Consider the following 22,934-nt stretch of genomic DNA (forward strand, 5'->3'; position numbering starts at 1 on the left):
ACTTTGTCCAGGGGGTCAGATGGCCAACCCCTTGTATGGTCCCACTTGCGAGCACTAGAGGGTACTGTTGCACCTCACAGACCAGTGAGGGTGTGGGCGTGTGACCAGGCAACACAGACACTGCACCAACAGTCATGAGGGGCCAGTTCCCTCCAAGGAATGAGAGGCTCATCGGGATTAGTCACGGCACCTCGAAGCAACGTTCCAGAAGAGGCCTGCCAACAGAGTTTCTTTCCCCCATAACATTACATTACTCTTGTCCAGTCTGGGGCACAGCGGTGCAAAAGCCGCCCGCGCCTACCGGGGTTATGGTGCGTGCTCCCAACCCCTGCTATCAGCCCTAGGAATGCGCGCTGTTATTTTCCAGGCGTTGTCTTTCCCTGGCTTAGGCCGATATTTACTGGCACACCACCCAGTCTACATTGTAATTGAGGGCACCGTCACTCATTTAATCACCTGTGCTGCAGCCTAGATTTATGAGGGTCTCACACATGGCATTGCCGCAAGTGTCAGGCACTAATCCTGTTCTTCCACATCTCCACTGTGCTCTGGTGTTCTTAGGAGTCCCGCCTTGAGCCCTATGTCCCTCCAAATTAGCTGCACACACTGTCTCCATCCTGGGCGGCACGGCAGTGCCACATCCACAGAGGGCAAGTGTTCTAGGCCCCTCTATCTGTAGGACCTCTGGGGGGCTGGGTCAGGTGTTATACCACCTGTCTTCTGGTTTCCCCGTCAACAGCCCCGCAGCCCTCTGCTCAACGTGGGGAAAGGGTGGTTGCTGCCACCGGCAGGGTCTGAGGCCTCCCCAGCAGCCAGGCCACAACACTACCAGCCAAGGTGGACCGCGATGTAAGTCTCATCTCTTACGCCTGCCCGGTGCCTGTTCCTGCCTCCCCGGCACCATCACCGCCTCCAGCAGCATCCATGGGCAAGGAAGGGGCTGATGGCACCAGGGACTGAGTGAATGATGTTGGATGATGGATCGCCATGGGAAGCTCTGTTAAAGAGGGTCCACCAAGTTGGCCATCCCGGCCATGCCCGCGTCTTCTCAGTCTCATGATTGTACCTTAATCTCTTACGGTAGCTTTGCAAAAAGGCTGACACCTCATTTTATAGATTACCACCTCTCCTGCTTTAAAACCCTATACCTGTAACCTAACATTTCCTAATCTCTGCCAGACTTTCTATCTCACCAACCATTCACCTGAAACCACATGGCTCTCACTAGTGATCACACCTAACTGGTATTAATTTAATCTATCACAAAGTAACCATAGTAACTGCATGGTTTTTGTTTCCTTGAGAGCACATGAATAATTGCAATAACCAACATTTACCCACTGGATTAACCACTTACCTTGACTAATGTGCTACTCACCGTAAACCACTTCAACACCTTGTCAGTAGCGCTATATAAATACAATTACAATACAATCAATATTCCCAGCTCCCACTGGACATGTGTTGCAGCCATGACTAGTGGTCTAATGGTACAGGTTCTGGCCGATGGCCACAGCCTCCAAGTATGAACGCACTCCTAAGAAACCTCTGAGCAAGATATTTGGCATGCCATGTAAGCCTTGGGTTCAGGTGATCCATTTACTCAACAAACCTTCCAAAGCTCTTCATTTCAGTCATTTAACTGTGCACAGTACAAGTCTGGGCTTAAGCCTAGTTACCAGCTACACTTGCACTGAGCGTCTCAGACACTACAACAGATTCATTGATATAACTGATGAGGTATTTTGTGACATTAGGTCATGAGCTCTGGACTGGGAAGAGAACATAAAGGCTGCACTGCTCACCATAACTGGGAAACTTCAGGGACATTTCTTTTTCAGAATACATTTTATATCATCTTCAGAATAAAGAACTGTAGCATCAATGTAACAAAGTTTTTCAGTTGCTTTTTAGGTTTTTGAATGATATGCTTTGACTCTTTGACAAAGCAATATGTAGCTACATACAGCCTTTGGCTGTGAGCAGTAGTATTGAAGCACAGTGCGTTGTCCTATGCATAAGAAGTGCTATTATAGTCTTTAAAAGTTCAAAAATATTATAAAATGCTGAAAATATATATACAAAAATTTTATTGTGTACCTATGGCATGCCACTCCATTTGGAATAAGATAATTGTATAACGCAGTAGTTGTATCCACGACAATATTAACTACAATCCACTCATTCGGTCACTGTACATGCATTTTCCTACATATAATTCTGACAAGATGCATTCATTAACAAACGAATGGTACAACAGCCTTTCTTTCCCATCTTAGGTCTTAGTAAGTATGCCTAGTAATGCTCAGCGGTACTGGAGTCTCATCTAAATGATATATATGACACATTCGTTCCTTGATGTAATCGGTCACAACAAGTGCTATGTGATCTCATCTGTTATGTCATAGATATTACATTTAATTTCATGTGTGAGGCCATGATAATTGTATTGGGAGTGTGAGGTTGCCCAGCTTACTGTAAATTGGGAATGTCAGTGGGTACTGGGAGTTGCTGCCAGCAATGTCCTTCACTCAGTCCTCCCGGCCCTATGAGCAGTAAGTACAGGCAAAAAGAGGTAGGCTTTTGCCTTGTTGTCTGGGCATCCCACCACCTCCAGTACTTAGTGGACCTATCTTAGCACTGGGTATCAACACGCGTATGCTTTTACCACGTCCTACATTCTCATCCCAGTGCCTGATGGTCACATTTCTTGCACCCTCTCATTAATCCCATTCACTCCTTGTGCATACTGGACACAATTTAATCAGAACATACCGTGGTTATCACCACCTCTTTAGTATTACAGAGGCACCGTCAGTGCCTCAGTACTTCTGGTTAGCTCTCACTTTACATCGGAAAAGCATATTTTGTTTTGCAAACAATGTTTTTGCCGACTGGTGAATCTGCATGAAACTTCACTAAACGTTTTGTTTGATAAGTGAACGACTTGTAGAGACTTGTGGCAAAAGAATGCAGGCAAATGCCCCCCTTAAAGAGTTTTGGTGATGAGCTGCAGAAGCAGCAAAATGCTGTATTGAATGACCTATTTTACTTGTACACAAGTACATGCTTTCCTATTCTGGTGTAATTTTTTCAACGGCAGACGGTTGTATCTTTTAAAGGGTGTGTGCCTGAGGATCAGTGTCTGGTTTGGTGATGTCAATGTTATGGTGCTCTGAATATTCCAGTTCTTTAATTTGTAATGCTCTCATCTGTTATCTCATTGCTTTTGAAACTTTTACAAGTTTTCTTTGGGTTTCCACATTTTTCTTGTGACACGCATACAAATGTTGTGTCTTTTCGACTGTAGTGCTGCTCCCTTGATTCAGATGGAACATATTTTGTTGGATTTAATAAGACTGCCAACTGTTCCAGAATTTCTCACTAATTATTTTCATTTAAATCGTTCTATGCCTTTCATTCATCATATAGAAAAATAGCGAATTTTCGCTCTGAATTAAATATTATTCTTTGAAGTGAATTCTAAATTACCCAAAGCATTTTAGATTATAGCCCTACCATGGGGCGTCTGTTGTATTTATTTCCATATATAATACAAACCCAAATAGATTTGTATTGGAAAGCATTCTAAATTGCTTTTCCACTCCCTCATACTCTTACTATACAATTCTGTATTTGCTTCCACATGCCAAATGTTTAGTCTGTTCCTGTATATTACAATTACTATAATCCCGCTCTTGAGGTCTCTATAGTGGACATTTTAAACATCCTGCCTTCCTCTTTAGTCATACATGTGTGCTCATTGAAATCCTGTTGGAGGTCTGTGGTGGTTCTCATATTCACTCATTCCCTTGCTTGGTTTTTTCGGTCGAGGTTTGTTAATTCATAGAAAATGTGATATCTACCTTTTTGTTTAACCCCATGGGATAACGTTTCTATTAATTCTATCCACAAGACTGGTCCAAGTGTCTGGGATTTCAGTTGATTAACTCGGTGTTCGACCTTTAAATTGCTTGGCAAAGTTGATTTCTCATTAGTGTAGTCATAGATGAGTCCCCTTCTTTTATGTTGTAACACTGGCTAATTGCTCATCCTCTAATCTTGGAATGACACTTATTGGTTTGATATTTTAATTTTAGTAAGCAAAAATCTATTTTGATTTTTTTTTTTTAAATAAACGTAATTTGTCTGCAACACTTCCCGGTGTTCAAATACAAATTCCTAATTCTACTACTTTGTGTTGAACGTCTGGACAAATATGATTGTTTTGATGACTTTGTTTTCTACACATAAATTCCTCCTGTTTGATTGTTTATATTTTGGCCGCGACTACATTTTGAGGTTACCATCATTCATGAAATTTCTGTACCATGGTCATTTCTTATTTCCTAGACATTTGTGGAATAAGTGCAATTCTATGTATCGGAATGAGTGGAGTATGGTATATTTCTCTTTTGGAAGACTGGAAAACAGATTCTCGACAGTATATTGTCCCTTTCCATTAGTTTAGTAAAGTTACATTCTGATTTTTTTTACCCTTTTCTCTCAATCATTATATCTAAATAATTAATTCTTGCTTATAAACTGTGAACATGAACTTTATGCAATTATGTGTCTAGATTGGTAATTTATTGATCTTTCGTTGGTTCAATCCATTGTAGAAACAAATCATTTATAAAACGTAGCCACATTATTTTCTTTTTCCATGTTTCTTGTACTAGTATGTGTTCCATATCCAATCTGTACATAAAAATGTTAGCATATACAAGGGAATATTAGAGCCCATCAACGGTCCGGCACTTCAGATAAGTCAGTAGAAAACAGATGTAATATTAAACCATGTGCATAAATTGTACAAGTGTTTTGTTTACATTGGTTATGCTTTCTTTCGATCTCACCCATTCCAGACTTTGAAGATCTTTCTCATGAACAATGGGTCCATATACTGCTGAAGCATCCACTGTGAAAATATTTATTTCTTGGTGTCATTTTTTTTTTTGATAATCAACTTTATTTCATTTTGACCACAGCAATAAATCGGTAGCAAATCTAACACATCATCTGGATACAGTACGATCACAGTGAGCTGACAGACTCCCCCAACATAGATAAAGTAAGTTAGACCTTTGTTTACCAAGATGTAGTCCACCGACAAACCCCAACCCCCTCAAGCGGGCAGTAGGTTGAACCACTTGCCCCAAATTTTGCCGAAGAGTTCAGGACAGCCCCGGGCCTAGAAGAGGGGCTCCTCCTGGGCTCCACACCAGTCCACCCCCCGCCTCCACTGCGTCACATTATGCAGCTTGGCCAGGGACCATAGAGCTGCTATGTCGCGCTTCGCCACTGCTACCGCCGTGCCCAAGAGACGCTTGTGCGCTCGGGACCCATCAAGACCATCAAACACACCCAGGAGCTGGCGCAGTGGGTCGTGAGGAACCTCCCAACCCAGGGCCCGCGTAATCTCAGTCTCCACCCCCCTCCAAAACGGCTCCAGAACGGGACACTGCCAGACCATGTGATAAAAGTCCGCTGGGGCATAGCTGCAACGCTTACAGGCCGGGGAAGATCGCAGGTGAGCGCTGTAAAGGCGTGTGGGGGTAAGGTATGCCACATGGAGATAATAAAGCTGGACAAGACGCAGTTTGGAGGAGGTTGTCAGGGTCCTGGGGGCCATAAGAGCATCCCTCCAGTCCGCCTCATCCAGGGGACCTAGCCAACCCTCCCATCGAGCCCGGTGTCGGGTGAGGGACGCAGGACCATTGTTCACCAAGGAACGATAAATGCTTGAGACCCCGCCTCTACCAAGGTTCCCCATCAACACCTGGGCCTCCAGGGGGCTAAATTCCAGAAAAGTAGTGGGAGAGGGAATGTGTGCATGGAGGGCATGCCTGAGTTGCAGATATTTGTAGAATTGAGAGGGAAGGAGGGAATGTCGTTTTTGTAATTCTGCAAAGGATCTAATGTGGTCCCCCACCCAGACATCACCCAATACCGAGATCCCTACAAGATCCCAACGGCGGAAGCCCTGAAGAGATGAACCCCCCCCCCCCCCCAACCATGCCCCGCTCCACAAGGGCGTCTGCCTGGTAAGCTTCCGGTCCCACTGCACATAACGCAGGGCTGTGCGCCAGGCCATGATCACCGATCTAGTGACGGGGGGGAGATTCTGCGGCACTGGGTTCCCATAGAGGTATGCCAGAATCTGCGCAAAGTCCATCAACTGGAGTTCCACTCGATAGGCCGGGTCGGCCAGCCGCCCATGAACCAGTCGTGGACCACAATTAGCCGTGTGGCTAGGTAGTAGAGGTGGAGATTAGTGATCCCCATCCCCCCATAGTAGGAAGGAATACGAAAATGCGCTATGGACATTCGCGGCCTCCCGCCTCCCCATAGAAACCGAGTGAAGGCACTATCCAGGAACCAGCTACCCCGGAGTTGGGGGGTGGTATTTTGGAGGATATATAGGAAACGGGGGAGGACCATCATTTTAAAGAGGGCACTCCGGCCCAGAGGGTTGAGGTAGGGATTGCCATTTCCTAAGATCCGCCTTGGCTCTGGCGACAAGGGGTGTCATGTTCAGGGCCCACTCAAGCTCAGGGAGGAGGGCGATCCATACACCCAGATATTTGAACGATTGCCGGCGTAGGGGGATATCCGATTGCCAGTCAAAGCACGCCCGGGAGGGGTGTAGGGGGACCAGCGTGGACTTAGTCGGGTTGAGCCGGAGGCCGGAGACCCGTTCAAAGGTCGAAAGGGCAGCCAAGCAGCGCGGGCCCGATGTCTCCAGGTCCACCAAAAACAAAAGTACGTCATCGGCATACAGGGCTATCTTATCGGTACAACTCGGATCCCAGGCCCACCCTCGAATGAGAGAGTCTTGACGGATAAGGGAGGCCAGGGGCTCCATCGCCAGAGCAAATAGGAGTGGCGAGAGCGGACAGCCCTGACGAGTTCCCCTCAGGATGGGGAACGCCTCGGACAACACGCCATTTATGAGGACCCGAGCTCGGGGATGGGAGTAGAGGACTCTGATCTGGCGCCGGAACAGGGGGCCAAAACCCATCATCACTAGCACGTCCTCTAGATAGCGCCAGTCCACCGTATCAAATGCTTTTTCGAAATCTAGAAAAAGCAGTGTTAAATATGGGGTGAGGTGGCGGCGGTGCGCAAGGGCGAGGTGGAGGCGACGGATACAGTGTCGGGTACCCCGGGCAGGCATAAAACCGCACTGGTTTGGGTGCACCAGGTTGTGCAGATGGGGACGGAGCCGTTGGGCCAATACCGTGGCGAAAAGTTTAACATCCGGATTGATGAGGGAGATAGGGCGGTAAGCCGCACAGTCAAGGGAGGGTGGGTGGGTGGGTCTGTATTTGGGATGACCACAATAGTGGCCACATCCGCCTCCATCGGGTAAGATCCCACCTCCATCACATGGTTAAAGAGGGCCACTAAATGGGGAACTAGTGTGTCACGATAGGTCGCATAATATTCCTGGGGGTAACCGTCGGGCCCGGGCGTCTTGCTGGATCTTGGCGTCATTTTATATCCTTCAAATTAGTGAGGACATTACCATTCTTGTTATTAGGAGTTCAAGTATGTCACCATCTTTACTTGAGGGTTGAAATGCTGAGTCTATGCCTGATCAGGCATGTGGAATTTGATAACATGTCTACTTGTCCATTGGATAGGTTGCTTCATAAATCGACTTGCCCTATAAAAAAAAAACACTTGTCCCTTTGGTGCCACATAATTGTGGTCGCCATCTCAATATATAAGACCTCCGATGATAGCCTCTGATTATGCCAGGGCTCATACTATAGTAGCGTTGGAATTCTTATTTTGCCACTTTTCCACAGATCTACATACTGGGGCTGAGGTAGTGATAAGCAATAGTTTACGGGTTGGAGTGTGCTTTTGAGTCTTTGCAGATCTAGTAACGTGCATGTTTTAGGAGCTTTCACCAGCTTTTCTCTGATCTTTCTCCATATAGAGCAAGGTTGTAAATTTACTCCAGACAAGGTCATAAGTAAAACTTCTTCCAGGGTTGGGGAAAAAAAGTGGTCGGAGGAAAAGCGAACCTGTAAACGCTCAACAGATTTTCGCATGAGCAAATCTACAAATTAAAATGTGCTTGTGCCAAAATGCAGTTCGCAAATAATTTCATGGGGTACCATTTCCTGGCCTACTTCTGTAATTATTGTGAATTCATAAAAATTGTAAAACTTTACTACTGCAAGGACATATACTAGGGGGGCAATTTTGTGACTTAATTTAAGAATTGGGCCCCTAATTAGGTCTTGAGTTAACCAAGACCTTTTGTTTGCATTAAAATTCCGTCTATCTGTAGGCTGGCTTCACTGTGAGCAACAGCATTCTGTTTTTTCACAAGAAGCATATCGGCACACAAAGTAGTTTTGTTCAGTGCCAGTGTGTGCTTTTTTGAGACCAAAATATATATAGTATTGCTTTTTGTCAATGTTTGCTACAATGGTGAGGGCCTGGCAGCTCCCACACCAATAAAGCTTTACTAAAACCATGTCAAAACAAGACATGCACTGACAAACCAAAAGGCTGACCACCAATATCAGACCTATTGGCTTTGCCAATGATTGTTTATTTTAATGTTTACCAAAATCTTCTTGAAACTGGTTGCATTGATTTTCCATTCTTAATATGTTTTGGGAATACTAGCAAGCGTCAACATATTTTACCAACTAATGCTTCAAAGAAATTGTATCTAAAATTATACAGTAGTTTAGCATAACATTTTATTTCCTAGTAGGATTTATTTGTGAACATTTTATTTTGAAAGCAAAGACTGATCAATCTTGCTTTTAAGCTTTTGCAAATATTTGCATCTAATCAGAGAGCATTTTGGAAGCATGATACATAGTCTCATATTGTTAAAAACTTTGGAAATGTGTGTACACATTTTTATACTAGGATCACTGTCAGCAGTGCAGTCCGAGCTTACATTTCCTTAGAGCACTCACTAATAATAAAGGCTTTGCATAAATGAATTATGGACACAAACATTACCTTAACAGCAGACAATGCCCTTCCCTGATCCATAATGTGGTACTGTAAACTGGTAGCCAAAGGGTTTGTGGTGCAGAGGCCTACTTGTACCAGGGACAAAATAAACATGAAAACTTGTTTTTCCTTCACCCAAAATGATAAGTCCTGGAAGTCGGGCTATAGTAATTACACATCCCAGGCAACAAAGTGGATCAGGAAGGCTCTTCTGGATGTTTGGTATCAAGGATACGTAGATTGGAATTTAGTTAGATGTACGTACTTTTATCTCCCTGATTTTGAACTTTGACATATATTTCACAGTTCAGTACCTGTGCTCATCCTTTACCAGCACTTTTGATTGATTTTAGGTTTGCGAAAGAAGTACAGGCAATGCAATCAGCATCACAACTTTGTTCAAGGAATACAACCAGTGACATTCAGTTCCAAAGTCTTCCTCGTGTAGGCAATGGGGCATTGGGCACTTCTGTGCCATGGTGCCTGTCATTTGAATGGATTCCCATTACTTTGCGTAGATTCTGGTGAGTTTTTTTGACATCCTGTTTTTATACACCACTTCGTCAGCTTTCGTACAGACATCCATGCTCCTGGTCCACTCATCCAAGGTAGGAGCCTCTTCTGATAGCCAAAAGAGACCTGACGGACCACTGACAATCAGTAAGCTAATAACGATGAATGTTCTTATACCTTGTGCGCCTCCACAATTGGTCATGATTCCTGACAGCATCATTTCAGGGTCTAGTTCCACTGCTCATACTACTACTCACCTCCCTTTACCAGCACTTCTAATAACTACCCAGTTTCTTCAACCAATCGGCTACCAATCTTTCTTTATTCTTTAATTGATATTGACCACCTTATTGTGTCCTTTATTTCATTTGTCTTTCTTGACCATTATTTTATAAGCAAGCACACCATTGGGTATTTAGTAGGCAATTTGTTAATACATTAAGCTCTAAATGATTTCTATGCAGTTACACCATGCTCTCTGGTCCTGTAACATTAAAAAACACACCCCAAGCTCATATTTTGCATAAATGAAAGACCATTTTAGCCCTGGTCATTTCATATACTGAAAAAAACGTAGTCTCTTCTCGACACATACTTTGAGTTTTAGTAACGGATATTTCAATATATTAATTACGGAGCGTGTGTTGTCTCCTTTCTCCGTTTACTACTCCTAGTTTGTGTTCAGGGTGTGGTACCCCTAAGAAAGTTGTTGATTCATTTTTAGTTGTCGCTGCCACTTTCTGCTGTACATTGGTCCTCCAAACTCTCAATGAAATGTCTTTGTTGCTCTCCCCGGCTGCACAGGATGTGTCTTCATCCGAACTATATAGTCAATCGTGTCTCTCTTCAGTCTTTAGATGTTTCTGTGTACTACATCCCTCTATAACCCCAGTGTTTCCAGTAACGTTTTTCCCACAAAAAAAGCATAGGGCAATGTAGAACCAGCTTTGAAGTATAGTTGAATTTGAAGTAAGAATACACAAATCTATACATGTGGTATTTGTTAAGCACAACCCTAGCTAAAATGGCATAGGATCGCTGGACAGAGTTATAGTCAAGCATAGAGTCAACGAGAGGTAGCAGGTTATTGAATAGTTACTGCATAGAGGTGTAGTGTTCTTTAAAAAGGTGTGTCTTAAAAAATGAATTAACGAAAGAAAGAAAAAACCTGAATAAAATAATTTGAGCAAAATTAGGAATAGTTGGGGGTCTAATTAAACCCTGCGAAACATGCAATCTAGATTAGAGGTACAACCCCTAGACACTATATATTTCAAGGGCCATACTTGGAATATATATGTGATTTCCCTTAACATTTGAGTCAGCTAGTGGACTGGAGGAATCTCCGAGCCAGTCTGATGGTTTATTATCATTAAAGTCTCCTGTCTAACGAATAGCTGCACCTCTCTCCCTACAGTTTGGTGACAAGTGACTATCCATTCCACAACAGCATCCATTAACCACAACGCACTGGCACGTCTGGTGCCAGAACCGCACTCTGTCCACATCGACAGTGCCACTGCACCATGACTTCCACTAGAAGGGAAGGTGAGACTTTTCACCACTGGGTATCGTATCACCCACGTTGAGTGGGACATCAATTGTGTTTGTGAAGCTTCAGCCAGCTTTCGACTATTGGATAGACTGGGGCCTGCTGGCTGTGTATGTGCATAGGTGACTATACGGACTCCTGGTTGGATGAGCACAACAACATATTGCCACGAATTCCCTGTATACTTCTGCTTTCAGTGTAGCCTGGTGTCAGTGCTAGCTGCCGGCATTATAAAAGCCCATGTTCAATGTCTTGGGGCCCGAGTTGAAAACTAGCTAACACACCAGTGATCCCTTGCTTGGACATTCTGTGGGGGTCAGTCTCACAATATGTGGAAACACGACTTCTAAAGTGGGGTGAATGGGGCGGGTATTGGAGTACTGTGCCGTTTTTTTGTTCCAAATATATTTGAGCGGTGAGTTGGGTGTAAAGTGCTTTCCCATTCCTTCAACCTTGCGTAAAGTACACAGATTTTGCAACTACAACCTCATCTTCCAAGGAAAAGTGCCAATATTGTGAAGACATGTATTAAAATTGTTGCCAAAACTAAGTAAATATTGTTTTCTCTTAAAGGCAGCCATAACATACTGTTCTGCTGTATACTCATAATCATTCTTTTCACCTGCAGATCCATTTTTATATCAAATCCTATTAGCTCCCATTTATGGACCAGCAGTCAGTATTTAATTTTGGAAACTATGGAATGTTTGTACATTTATTCGTCTACCTTCAACAATTTGTTACTCCTCCATCCTATTTTTGCTGTAGAGCTCAGTTGATTGGTCTTATTACAATAACAAAATTAAGCAAAAGTAAACATAAACGGATGACACAAGAAATCGGTTTGGCATGCTGGGAGAGAGAAACGTGGTTGCAAGGCTACCACGAACAGGAGGAACTAAGGATTTATTTATTTATTTAACAGATTTGTAGAGCGCATGGCTGCCCATAGGCGTCCCAGCGCTGATAGACAAAAACCTAGTGAGAGGAGTTTTTATGGAAACAGCCGTGTTTTGAGAGCTCTACGAAATGAAAAAAGGTTGAGTTGAGCTCTGAGGTTAGGGGGGAGCGAGTTCCAAAGTTTGGCAGCGTTGAGGGAGAACAGTCGGCCGCCTGAGCGGGCTTTTCTGATCCTGGGGACTGAGGCTAGGTTACAGTTGGAGGAGCGGAGAGTTCTAGAGGTGGTGTGGGGTGAGATGAGATTTTGGAGTATGGGAGGGGCCTTGCCGTGCATGATCTTGTGGGTCGTGCAGAGAGCCTTGAATTGAATTCTCTCTTGGATGGGGAGCCAGTGAAGGGCCTTCAAGGATGGTCTGGCGGAGCAGCGGCGATGGGTACCTGTAAGAATGCGGGCTGCCGCATTCTGGGCCGTTTGGAGTTTTGCTAGAACTTTTTTGGGGGCCCCTAAGTATAGGGCATTGCCATAGTCTAAACGAGATAGTACCAGGCCGTGGATAAGGAGTTTACGGGATTGAGTCGGAAGCAGGGGTAGAATTTTTCTTGCCGATCTTAGAAGACCGTGGCAGGTTCCAGCAGTTTTCCGTGCTTGTGCTGAGAAGTTAAGTTCTTCATCTAACCAGATGCCCAGGCTCTTAATTTCTGGTTTAGACGCCGGGGGGGGGGGCCCGTGGCTGACGGCCATATGGAGGTGGAGCTGTATATAGATGTGTTGCCTAAAAACATGATCTCGGATGAATCAAATCATTCCACAGATGTAATAGTAATTTTCAGGGGCAGATTATAAAACATGTCTGGTAACACAGGACGTTTTCGCCTAAATGGTAAAGCTCGACCTACAGGTGAAGCATTATATTTCCTAAAAATGTGCGTCAGGTACTGAAAAACACAAATTGTTGTGCGGGAGGGGATGTTCTGCTTGAGACTTCCTGAGGAAGGCTCAGTGTCAGCTAGGCTCAAAGGAGGATGTCTCAGAGTGGAAAAGAACAGCAGGCCTGAAGAGAGTGCAACACACAAGGAGAAACATGGCCATGTGGTGAAGTCATCTGGGATGTTGCAGGACAATCACAGGGAATGGACAGAAAGAGACAGGTCTCAAGGGTCGTGGTGTGACTGTAGAGACTTGTGAAAGCTGGCACGAAAGACACCAGACAAGGTGAGAGCCTCTGCTTCTAATACTCACTTTAGTTGCTCTAGCAAAAAGCATGGTCCTCCGAAAGGCACGGACTGTACTTGCAGAGCTAAAGTAAGGTGGGTGGCCTTGGGACTTAGGTGATCTCAAAACCTGAAACGGTAGGTCTACCACCAAATCTGTTCTGTCTAGCAGATACAAAAGAGAGCTGAGCCTTTATCAGTGTGATCTGGGATCCCATTCAAAGTGTATTTCTGAGAGCAAATGAGACCCACAGAGAACTAGTATTGCATTCAAAACTGGGGCCAGAAGGGAAACATTTTTGTCAGTCCATGACAGCCGTCAGTCTAAAACGGACTAAATGAACAATCAAAACCTAGTGCTCCTGGAATTCTCAGTGTGCTCCATTAGGGTCTACAGCATATACGCAAAATCATCTTAGCCAAGACTAAAGCCCAACATTCAAAGACATGCGATGTTGAAATTTGTTTCAAAAGAGAGAATCTGGAAGAGTCTCCCTATCCAATTACTTAATCTGCGACATGAAGCTGAGGAGCAGAAGATATGCAAGTTGTCTTTAAAACAGAAGTGAAAATAACATGAGAGAATGGAGCAAGATCCCTCAGAGGCTGTTTGCAAAAAATCTGAAGAAAGATGATGCATAGGGGACAAAGTCATTGACCTAGAAAACGCATACAGAACTTAATTTGAACTAATGGTTGTTGGGGGACACCGGCACTAATTTTTGGGGACTGGCACTTACTTTCCCCTAATCAGACATTTCCTGAAAACAAGAGAGAGAAAAACACACAAACAGGAAAGAAGGGGTTGGGAGAAAGACGGGAAAACAGTCACCAAGGGAGAAAGCAGGAACCTGCAAGAGTGAGATAAAGGGGAGGGGTGTCTGCTAGTGGGTTAAAGGGGCTTGAGATGGATTCAGGACTAGGCAGCCTTGGTATTCAGCGCACTAAACATTTAATAGTGCCAGCCGGGCTTCGCTTTGTGCATGGACACTCATTACTTTATAAATTATGTGCTGAAACGCAAATGAAGAGAGAATAGACAAGGAATATTTGTGGGCTAAACTTGCATTACAGGAGGAACAAAACAATGAATTACAAGAAAAGCCGAGGAAGATTGAAAATAGAACAAGACGCAATGACATCTGTAGAACAGGCGTGTCTCAGGGGTGGAAGGGTGAGCCATAAGCCCAGACTACACATGTCTCTACTCCCAGTTCTCCTTTTACCTCTTCTTTGTTATTTTACCTACCGCTTGGTCAAACATTGACTTGATTTGACACTGCTTTTCTCCTATTATACTCATCTGCTCTGAACATGTTATTGATGTAAAGCGCTCGGATACCCTATGGACTTGCCAACACTATATACATTTCTTAAATAAGTGTAACAGATCCTGTTCGTCCTTGATTAGACTGAGCACAAAGAGATCTTACTGAGCCTGACTTGAATGCTCCTCTGAATATTTTTTAAAAGCATGCACTGCATTTATTTGAAGAAACCGGTTTGGAGAAGAACCATGCAGACAGATAAAGGCTTTAAAAACCCACCTTGTACATCTGTTTCAAGACTTCCTTGGCACCACTCTTTCAAAGCCATATGAAAATCTCCCAGTGGCTGTAAAGAAAAATAAGGTTCCATACACATGGGATACCCCTTCTTCATATTAAGGTTTGCCAAGGAAATAAAGAAATAGTGAAGCTTATGGCAGAGGCAAAGGCACCCCTGTGTGTAATAGAGAAGGAAGGACCCAGTAACCAGCAGAAGCTAGGGAAAGTGAAGAACTATCTTCACTTGCAGGGAAGATGGCAGAGAGTGGTATGAAAGAACAGGAAGACAATATGTGAGATGAGGGAACCCTTGCTCTGCATGCATTCAGACCCAGACTGGCTGTACCGGGCACTGGGTGTTTCCCCAGGAGGTTGGGGGCTGGGTTTGCAGCAATGCTGCAATATCGGCCCCCAGTAACAAAAGCAGCAAGCAAGCACTTCCAGCCTTCAGGAGCCAGGCAGTGCTTCCCCAAGGTCTGGTTTGAGAAATATCCAGCTTTGGCCTTCCAGTCGGGCCCTGCATGCAAACAATGCAGTGGTGTGGGCACTTTGTAGTGATGGTAGCAAAAGTGGGCTGGTATGTGCCAGATAACTGTTCAAGAGACTGAGATTATGCTCCAGCAAATGATCGATGACAAGACACGCATGTCTCAAAGCCTGGGCTAGATTCACAAGCAACTCAAACTGATGGAAGAAAAAAGACTGGGAGAAGTTCTAAAAAAAAACTTAAAAAAAAAACAGACTTAAAAAGGAATTGGGCAAGGCCACTACCAAGCATTTTGCTAGGCAGGAGAATAGCAGATTACAAGTTTTTCTGAAGCAAACTCCTGTTTTACCACTAAGTGATAAGATAATGAAGTTACAAATTAAAAAAAGCCAAGACGTAACAGTAATATCGGTATTTCACAAAAATACACACATTAAGCAGTATCAGATTTATTAACAAACTCATTCAGCTCGCCACGTCATAAAAGATAACCAAACAAAATCAGGGGTAAAAGAACAATCAAACTCAAGGAAAAATACAATATAGGCAACTATAAATGGGACCAACATGCTTCAACCTTATGGGAAGCAAGGGGCACCCAGTATCTTCGTGCCAGCATGTAACATACTGAATTATTATTGACAGCACACAAGCTGCCTCTTTATGAGATGGACTTTACATGCTGCCTCAATACGGGTAGCATTGCCATTCGGCACAACTGTAGGGATAGGAGTATTTGATGCATTTGTAATATTTGATTAAAACTTTCAACCTGTAAAAGACATAAATGGCCACTGATATCACAAGCCATAGAAGCCAGCTTTCTTCCTCCTACCACAAATTAACCTGCAACTGATACCAAAGTCTGCTAGAGGCTACAGTTTCCAGTTACTGAGTCAAGATTTGTGAAGTTCACACTGCAGTGAGTACTGTGCTGGAGTCGGTGAGAGCTTCGCTGACAAGTGGATGGAGAGAGGTGTGATAACGTTTTCAGTGAACAGTTGTAGATTTTCCTTGTCTGCCCACGACAGGCTTCCACACTCACTGCAGCATTTCACAGGGCCTCACCTCCTGCTGCTAAAACTGAACTGCCCCAGGAGAGATGTTGAACATTGAGGGGTCAAAGGCCTGGCCACGGAATGGAGAGCCTTCAGCATCCCAACCTTTCTTCAACATTTCGTGGACTTTCTATAATGAAAACAAGGTGAAAAATACATCAAGAATAAAGAAGGTTTTTACCACACAAAAGATCTCAATGCAGTACAATATTTGTCAGGTATACATTACACGAGAGGGAAAGGGACAGAAAAAGAGATTTCATTCCCTGAACGTTTTTAACAGGTGTCCTGGCGGTAAGGACAACAAGCACTTGCAATGCAATAGGTCTTGCATTTGTGAGAGTTTGAGCTACTGGCATCGTAAATGATAATGCCTTTTATTTAGGTGTAAACACTGCTTGCAGGTTTTGTAAACACATAAAAGCATTGTCATTTACAATGCCAATAGCTCATACTCTTGCAAATGCAAGACCTTTTTGGCACCGACGCTTCTGCTTTCAGCATCCTAAGCTAAAGCGCGGGTGCCGCAATAGCTTCACAAGTAAAGGAATAGAAAAAAAGCTTTTTTTTAAAATTACTTTACTTTTCAAGCAATCATGGCACCCTTGCTTTAGCTTAAGATGTCGAAAGCTAAAGCAGGGGTGCCACGATTGTAACTAAAGTAAGCAAATAGAAAAAAAAATGTCAGCCGCACACTTTTTTTTTCTAACTATTTACTTTTGTTACAATGGCGGCACCCGTGCTTTAGCTTTGAACATCTTAAGCTAAAGCGCAGGGCTGCGACTGCTTCAATACTGAACAAACAGAAAAGAAATACACTTTTTTCTATTTGTTTACTTTTAAAGCAATTGCGGCACCCATGCTTTAGCTTAAGATGCTAAAAGCTAAAACGCGGGTGCCACCATTGTGTAAAAAAATAAATAAACATAAAAAGAAAGGCATGCAGCTGTGTTCGGTCAACAAATACCAAAAGAAAAGTGCGCCAGCCATTATTCTTGATGAGATGTGCCGCGCTGAATAAATAATTAAAGAACAAGCTATTTACCTTCGGTAACGCATTATCTGGTAGAAACCTGCGGATTCCTTACCTTTGAATTTCCCAGGCGTCAGACTGGATCTGGAAACTTTTGCTGAGCAATATCCCTTGCGCGCAACGACGGGTGGCTCACTTCGGTTCTGCGTGACAGTCAGAAGCGTCAGTTATGACATCGCGGTGCCTACATAGGTGCCACCCAGACGCGCGGATGTTAGTACTTTTCGTATTTTCCATGCCAGAAACGCAGAGCCACGAAGTAACTGACCTAATCATGTGCAAAACTAGCGCCCTGTAAAGGGGAACAAGATCAGTCTACAAAGCGGGGAGGCATGTGTAGGGCTGTAAGGAATCTCCAGCTAGATAGTCTCTACCAGATAATGCATTACCGAAGGTAAGTAACTTGTTCATCTGAGAGACTTCCAGTTACAGATTCCTTACCCTCGAATCAGATACCCGAGCCATACCATCACGGCTGTGGGTTGCAATTCACATCCTAGACTAAAAACTCTTGCAGAACTGAATGGGCAAAATGTCTATCCATGCATACTTGCCCATAAATGCAGTAATGTTTTGCAAACATATGTAAAGATGCCCACATTGCTGCCTGACAGATGTCTTGGACTGGGACAGCCCGAGCCAAGGCTGTGGACGCAGCCTTTTCCCTGGTGGAATGAGCTCTTAATTCCTCAGGGGGCTGCTTTTTTGCCAAGGCATAACAAATGTTGATGCAGAGAACGACCCAACGAGAGCTGGTGCTTTTCTGCACTGCCCTTCCCTTCTTTGCTCCCACGTATCCCACAAAGAGTTGGTCATCCACCTGGAACTCTTTTGAGGGGTCAAGGTAGAACGACAACGCTCTTTTTGGGTCCAGTCAGTGGAGACGCTCCTCTTCCTTAGAGAGATGCGGAGGAGCAAAGAAGGTGGGAAAAGTGATGGGCTGACCCAGATGGGCTTGGGTCACCACCTTTGGCAAAAAGGACGCCCTGGTGCAAAGCACCACCTTGTCCTGATGGGACATGAGATAAGGAGGAGAGCTGGATAACACCTGCAACTCACTCTAGGCTGATGTAATCGCCACTAAGAAAGCTGTATTGATGGTTAACAGCCAGAGGGAACAATTGTGCAAAGGCTCAAAGGAAGCATACATCAGATAAGGGAGGACCAAGGTAAGGTCTCACTGCAGCATGACAAAGGGCGTCGGTGGAAACAAGTGAGCCAGCGCATTTAGAAATCTATTTACAATAGGAGACTTCAAGAGAGAGGGCTGGTCTGGCAGCTGCAAAAAAGCAGACAGCTGAAAGGTAACCCTAGAGAGTTCCCAAGGCAGAGCCCAGCTGGTCAAGGGTTAGAATGAATAAAAGGACAGTAGAAAGAGAAGCAGAAAGAGGATTAATAGACCTTTCAGTACAGTGCAATACATATTTCTTACAACGGTAGTGTTGGACCTGTCAGCCCTAGGGTGGTCTCCCCATCTATTTTTGATTGTGCCTCATTTTTTCCACCCTCATTTTGATGTTGGACTTAGGTCTCCGGGCGCCTTTTCATTGCCAATCAGTGTTAAGGTGCAGGTGCTCCCTTCTCCCAAGATGGCTGCCACAGGCCCCTGCTACTGGAGAGTGGTCTTTATTAGTAGCACCCTAGCTGCCAGGAGCTGGCTGGGACCCCACAACAATGTTGCGACACCAGCCCGCCTTTTTATGTCCCCTAGGTAGAATGGGGAAGATCCTGGAATGTGCTGGAACCTTCTAGAAGGGAGGTGTGGTTTTTACTTTTGCCGCCTTGGCTAGAGGTCACCTGACCTAGGGCTACTTAAGTGAGGGAGGGAACTTTTTCTAGTCAGTTGGCCGGTGGGGTAAAGCAGAGCTGGAGAATCCACGCAGGAGTGTAGGCGGTAGGGCCTAGCCAGGGACTTATGCCTCTGAGAGTGACAGGATTTAGGTGCTGCCTCTTAAGTGAGTGAGGGATCCTGTAAAGCCCACTGATCTTGCCCAGCAGTAGGAGGACCCAGGGAACCTCTGCCCAGCCTGACTAGGAAGGGCCTAGTCGCCAACTCACTCCCTACCCCCCAGGAACAGAACCCCCAAGGGCGTCAGAGACACCTGCGCCATTAAGACTTTATAGAACTACTGATTACTGAAACTGAATGCCGTGACTCCGTGTCAAAACTGAACCCTGAAACTAGATGCCAAGCTGATTGTGGAATTGCTGGGGATCGACCAGGTATTAGCGCTGTGGCCCCTGCGCCCCCTGACCTGGCCTGGGATCCCCTGCAGCAAGCCCCGTTGAGCGCCGAACTCTCCGCTTAATTTGACCCCCCCCCCCCCGGCGCGGGGGCTAGAGCGCGCTCACCGTCGCGGCCCGGAAGCCTGAAGTGTGCCCCCTCATCGTGGCGAGGCCCGCGGAGAAGCCCGGGGCCCCGTCGCTGCCGTCGCAGCTGCTGGGAGAGGTGCGTGAGGCCGTGGCCTGCCCCCGTCACGGAAGAATCGACTGCGGAGTCCGGAGCTGGGTTGGACGCCTCAAGACTTCGTGATCAAGGTAAGGCGGGAGGCTTGGGACGGACCCCAGTGCGCCCCCTATCGACCGGGAGCAGCACCGCACCCTGAGACCCCGGTTCCCCTCCGTGGGAGTCCCCCGTTAGCCCAGAACTGTGACACCCCTCCGAGGGATTGCCCCTTTCTGCAAGACTGTCAAGGAGCGTTGTGCCCCACGAACTGCACCGGAGTACGAGAGGCTCGCTCCTTAAGAGTATCGTTGTGCTCCGTGAACTGCTCCGAAGTGCCGGATGCCGGTACATTACGAGTGGCGCTATCTTCTAATGCTCTGCTCGGAAGTATTCACTGCTTACTGGTTACGAGTGGCGCTATGTTCTAATGCTCCGCTCGGAAGTATTCTCTGCTTACTGGTTACGAATGGCGCTATGTTCTAATGCTCTGCTCTGAAGTATTCTCTGCTTAAAGATTACGAGTGGCGCTATGTTCTAAAGGCTCTGCTCTGAAGTGTTCACTGATTAAAGGTTACGAGGAGCGTTATGATCGTAGGCCCTCCTCAGGAGTCCAATGCTCAGTTCTTACGAGTAGTGCTGTGTTCGTCAGATTTGTCCCGAGGTGTACCAGGCCCGCTTAGCGCGTATAGCGCGGTAATCGCCACGGTGGCGCTACAGGTACCCGAAGTAGCGGTAGGCCCGCGAGGTCTGCCCTGGGTCCCTGCTCGCCCCCAGGAGTGGCGCTACAATCCCCAAACCCTACCACGGGGAGTAAGATATACAAGGGTGGCCCAGAGCCTCCAGGGAAAATACTGGTGAATATCATACTGGTGAATATCATGCTAGTGAATATTGTGCTGGCGAATCAAATGCTAACATAAGTGAAGCTTGCCATTGTCATCTCATGAATTGCATTTATATCTCATGAATTGCATTTATATCTCATGAATTGCATTTATATCTCATGAATTGCATTTATATCTCATAAACTGCATTTACCTCAAACTGCTTGGATAAACTTGAGTTATTTGCATAAAATTCTACAGTGTGGCGTCCCTTATTGTGTGCGTTCCTTGCTTCAGTGGATGCGCGAGTTGTATGGTCGCTTTACACACAAGCCTTTGGGTGCCCAGCCGCTCGTGTCACGTTACCCCCTTAGGGCCTGGAGACCCCAGGTCTTACAGGTAGGCATATACCCTCTTAATTAAAGGCTGCCTGCTCGCCAGAATAACGTTACAGACTTCGGGAGGTAGGTAAAAGGCTATCAACTGTCGCCGCCAAATCTCCACGCATGGAGGCGTAAAGTTGACAGGTTCAGGTGGTGCATCCTCACTTGCTGCTGCAACAGAATATCCTCCTGCAGGGGCAGCTTGATCGGAGGATTGACACATTTTTTGAAGCTCTGGATACCAGACTCTCCTTGCTCAGTCTAGAGCCACAAGAATGACTGGGGCCCAGTCGCTCCTGGTCTTCTTCAGAACCCGGGGTAGAAGTGGTATGTGCGGAAATGCATACAACAGGCCTGAACTCCACTCACGGCGAAAGGCATCGTCAAGTGATAGCCGCCTTGGAAACTCAAGCGCGCAGTACTTCTGACACTGCACGTTTTGGAGGCGAACAAATCTAACCAAGATTCTCCCCACTGCTGAAAAAGACCTTGCGCCAGCTGCAACTGGAGACGCCACTCATGCCCTACTAGGCATCGACGGCTGAGTTCATTCGCCCTGGCGTTCAGAGAACCTGCCAGGTGTTGAACCACCAGGGTTATGCCACATCTGTTCCAGCTATGTCCAGAGACGCAGGGCCGCTTGACTAAGGGCCCATGACCCCGCCCTGCTTGTTGCAGTACCACATGGCGGTGGTGTTGTCTGAACACCTGCACTAGCTTCCCCTTGACAAAGGGAAGAAATGCTTTCAATGCTAACCGAATTGCTTAGAGCTCCAACAGATTTATGCGGAGTTCTGACTCCGCCGGAGACTAGTGTCCCCTGATCTCCACCTCTCCCGGAAGGCCACCCCATGCCAGAAGTAACGCATCTGCCATGACTGTGAGATCTGGTTGGGGAAGAGAGAGGGGTCTGCCGTTGACCGAATCGTGCTTCATCAACCACCACTGCAGACCTTTCGCAGTTCCTTCAGAGATCTGAACCATGTTGGTGAGATTTCCCCGATGCTGTACCAATTGGAACTTCAAGGCCCACTGCAGAGCCCACATACACCATCTTGCGTGTCTTACCAACAGGATGCAGGAGGCCATGAGGCTCAACAACCTCAGAGTCAGTCCCACCGAAATCCAGGATAGAGACTGAAATATCGGAATCATAGTCTGAATATCCTGGACTCGCCTCTCGGGAGGATAAGCTTGAAACTGCACTGTGTCCAGAACAGCTCTGATGAAAGGGAGTGACTGAGAAGGAGTTAGATGTGACTTTGACACGTTTATAGAGAACCCAAGCGAATGCAGGAGGTTTGCCGTAGTATGAAGGTGGGAGACAACTGCCTGGGACGAGGACGCCTTCAACAGCCAGTCATCGAGGCAGGGGAAGACCGACACCCCTAATCTGCACAGATGAGCTGCGACCACTGCCATCACCTTGGTGAACACCCAAGGGGCACTGGTAAGGCCCAAGAGGAGCATGGTAAACTGAAAGTGGTTGTGGCCTAACTTGAACCGCAGGTAACACCAGTGCCCTGGCAGGATGGGAATGTGACAATATGCATCCTGCAGGTCCAATGCTACAATCCAGGTCTTCCTGGTCTAGGCCAGAGAAGATCTGAGCCAGAGTGAGCATTTTGAATTTATCCTTTTTGAGGATGAGATTGATGGTCCTAAGATCTAAAATGGGCCGTACCACATGTTCTTCTTTGGAATCAGAAAGTAGCAGGAATAACAGCCACTGCCTACTTCTGAAACTGGGATCCTTTCTAGAGCTCCCTTGGCCAAAAGAGCCGTAACTTCCTCTTGGAGCAACTTTAAATGATCCTCCGTCAGCCGTTCCTGACATGGCAAAATAGTAGGAGGAAAAGAAAGGAATGGTAGAGAGTAGCCTTCCTGGATGATCTGCAAGACCCACTTGTCCGATGTTATGGATCTCCAGTGGGGAAGATGATGACAAATTCTCCCACCAACTGGAGTAGTGTGGTCCAGCAGAA

General features: G+C 45.8%; 1 protein-coding gene across 1 annotated transcript in view; it reads right to left on the reverse strand.

Moving 5' to 3' along the window:
- Window positions 1-15,638: 15,638 nt before the first annotated feature.
- Window positions 15,639-22,934, reverse strand: part of NUDCD3 (NudC domain containing 3) — a 293,435-nt gene continuing 286,139 nt past the window's right edge. The window contains exon 7 of the mRNA XM_085636006.1: window positions 15,639-16,393. Coding sequence (XP_085492132.1) covers window positions 16,283-16,393 — 111 coding nt within the window. The 3' untranslated portion in view covers window positions 15,639-16,282. The remainder of the gene's footprint in view (window positions 16,394-22,934) is intronic.

This window comes from Triturus cristatus, chromosome 11 (genome assembly GCF_964204655.1).
Source record: "Triturus cristatus chromosome 11, aTriCri1.1, whole genome shotgun sequence".
In the NCBI taxonomy this organism is placed as follows: domain Eukaryota; kingdom Metazoa; phylum Chordata; class Amphibia; order Caudata; family Salamandridae; genus Triturus; species Triturus cristatus.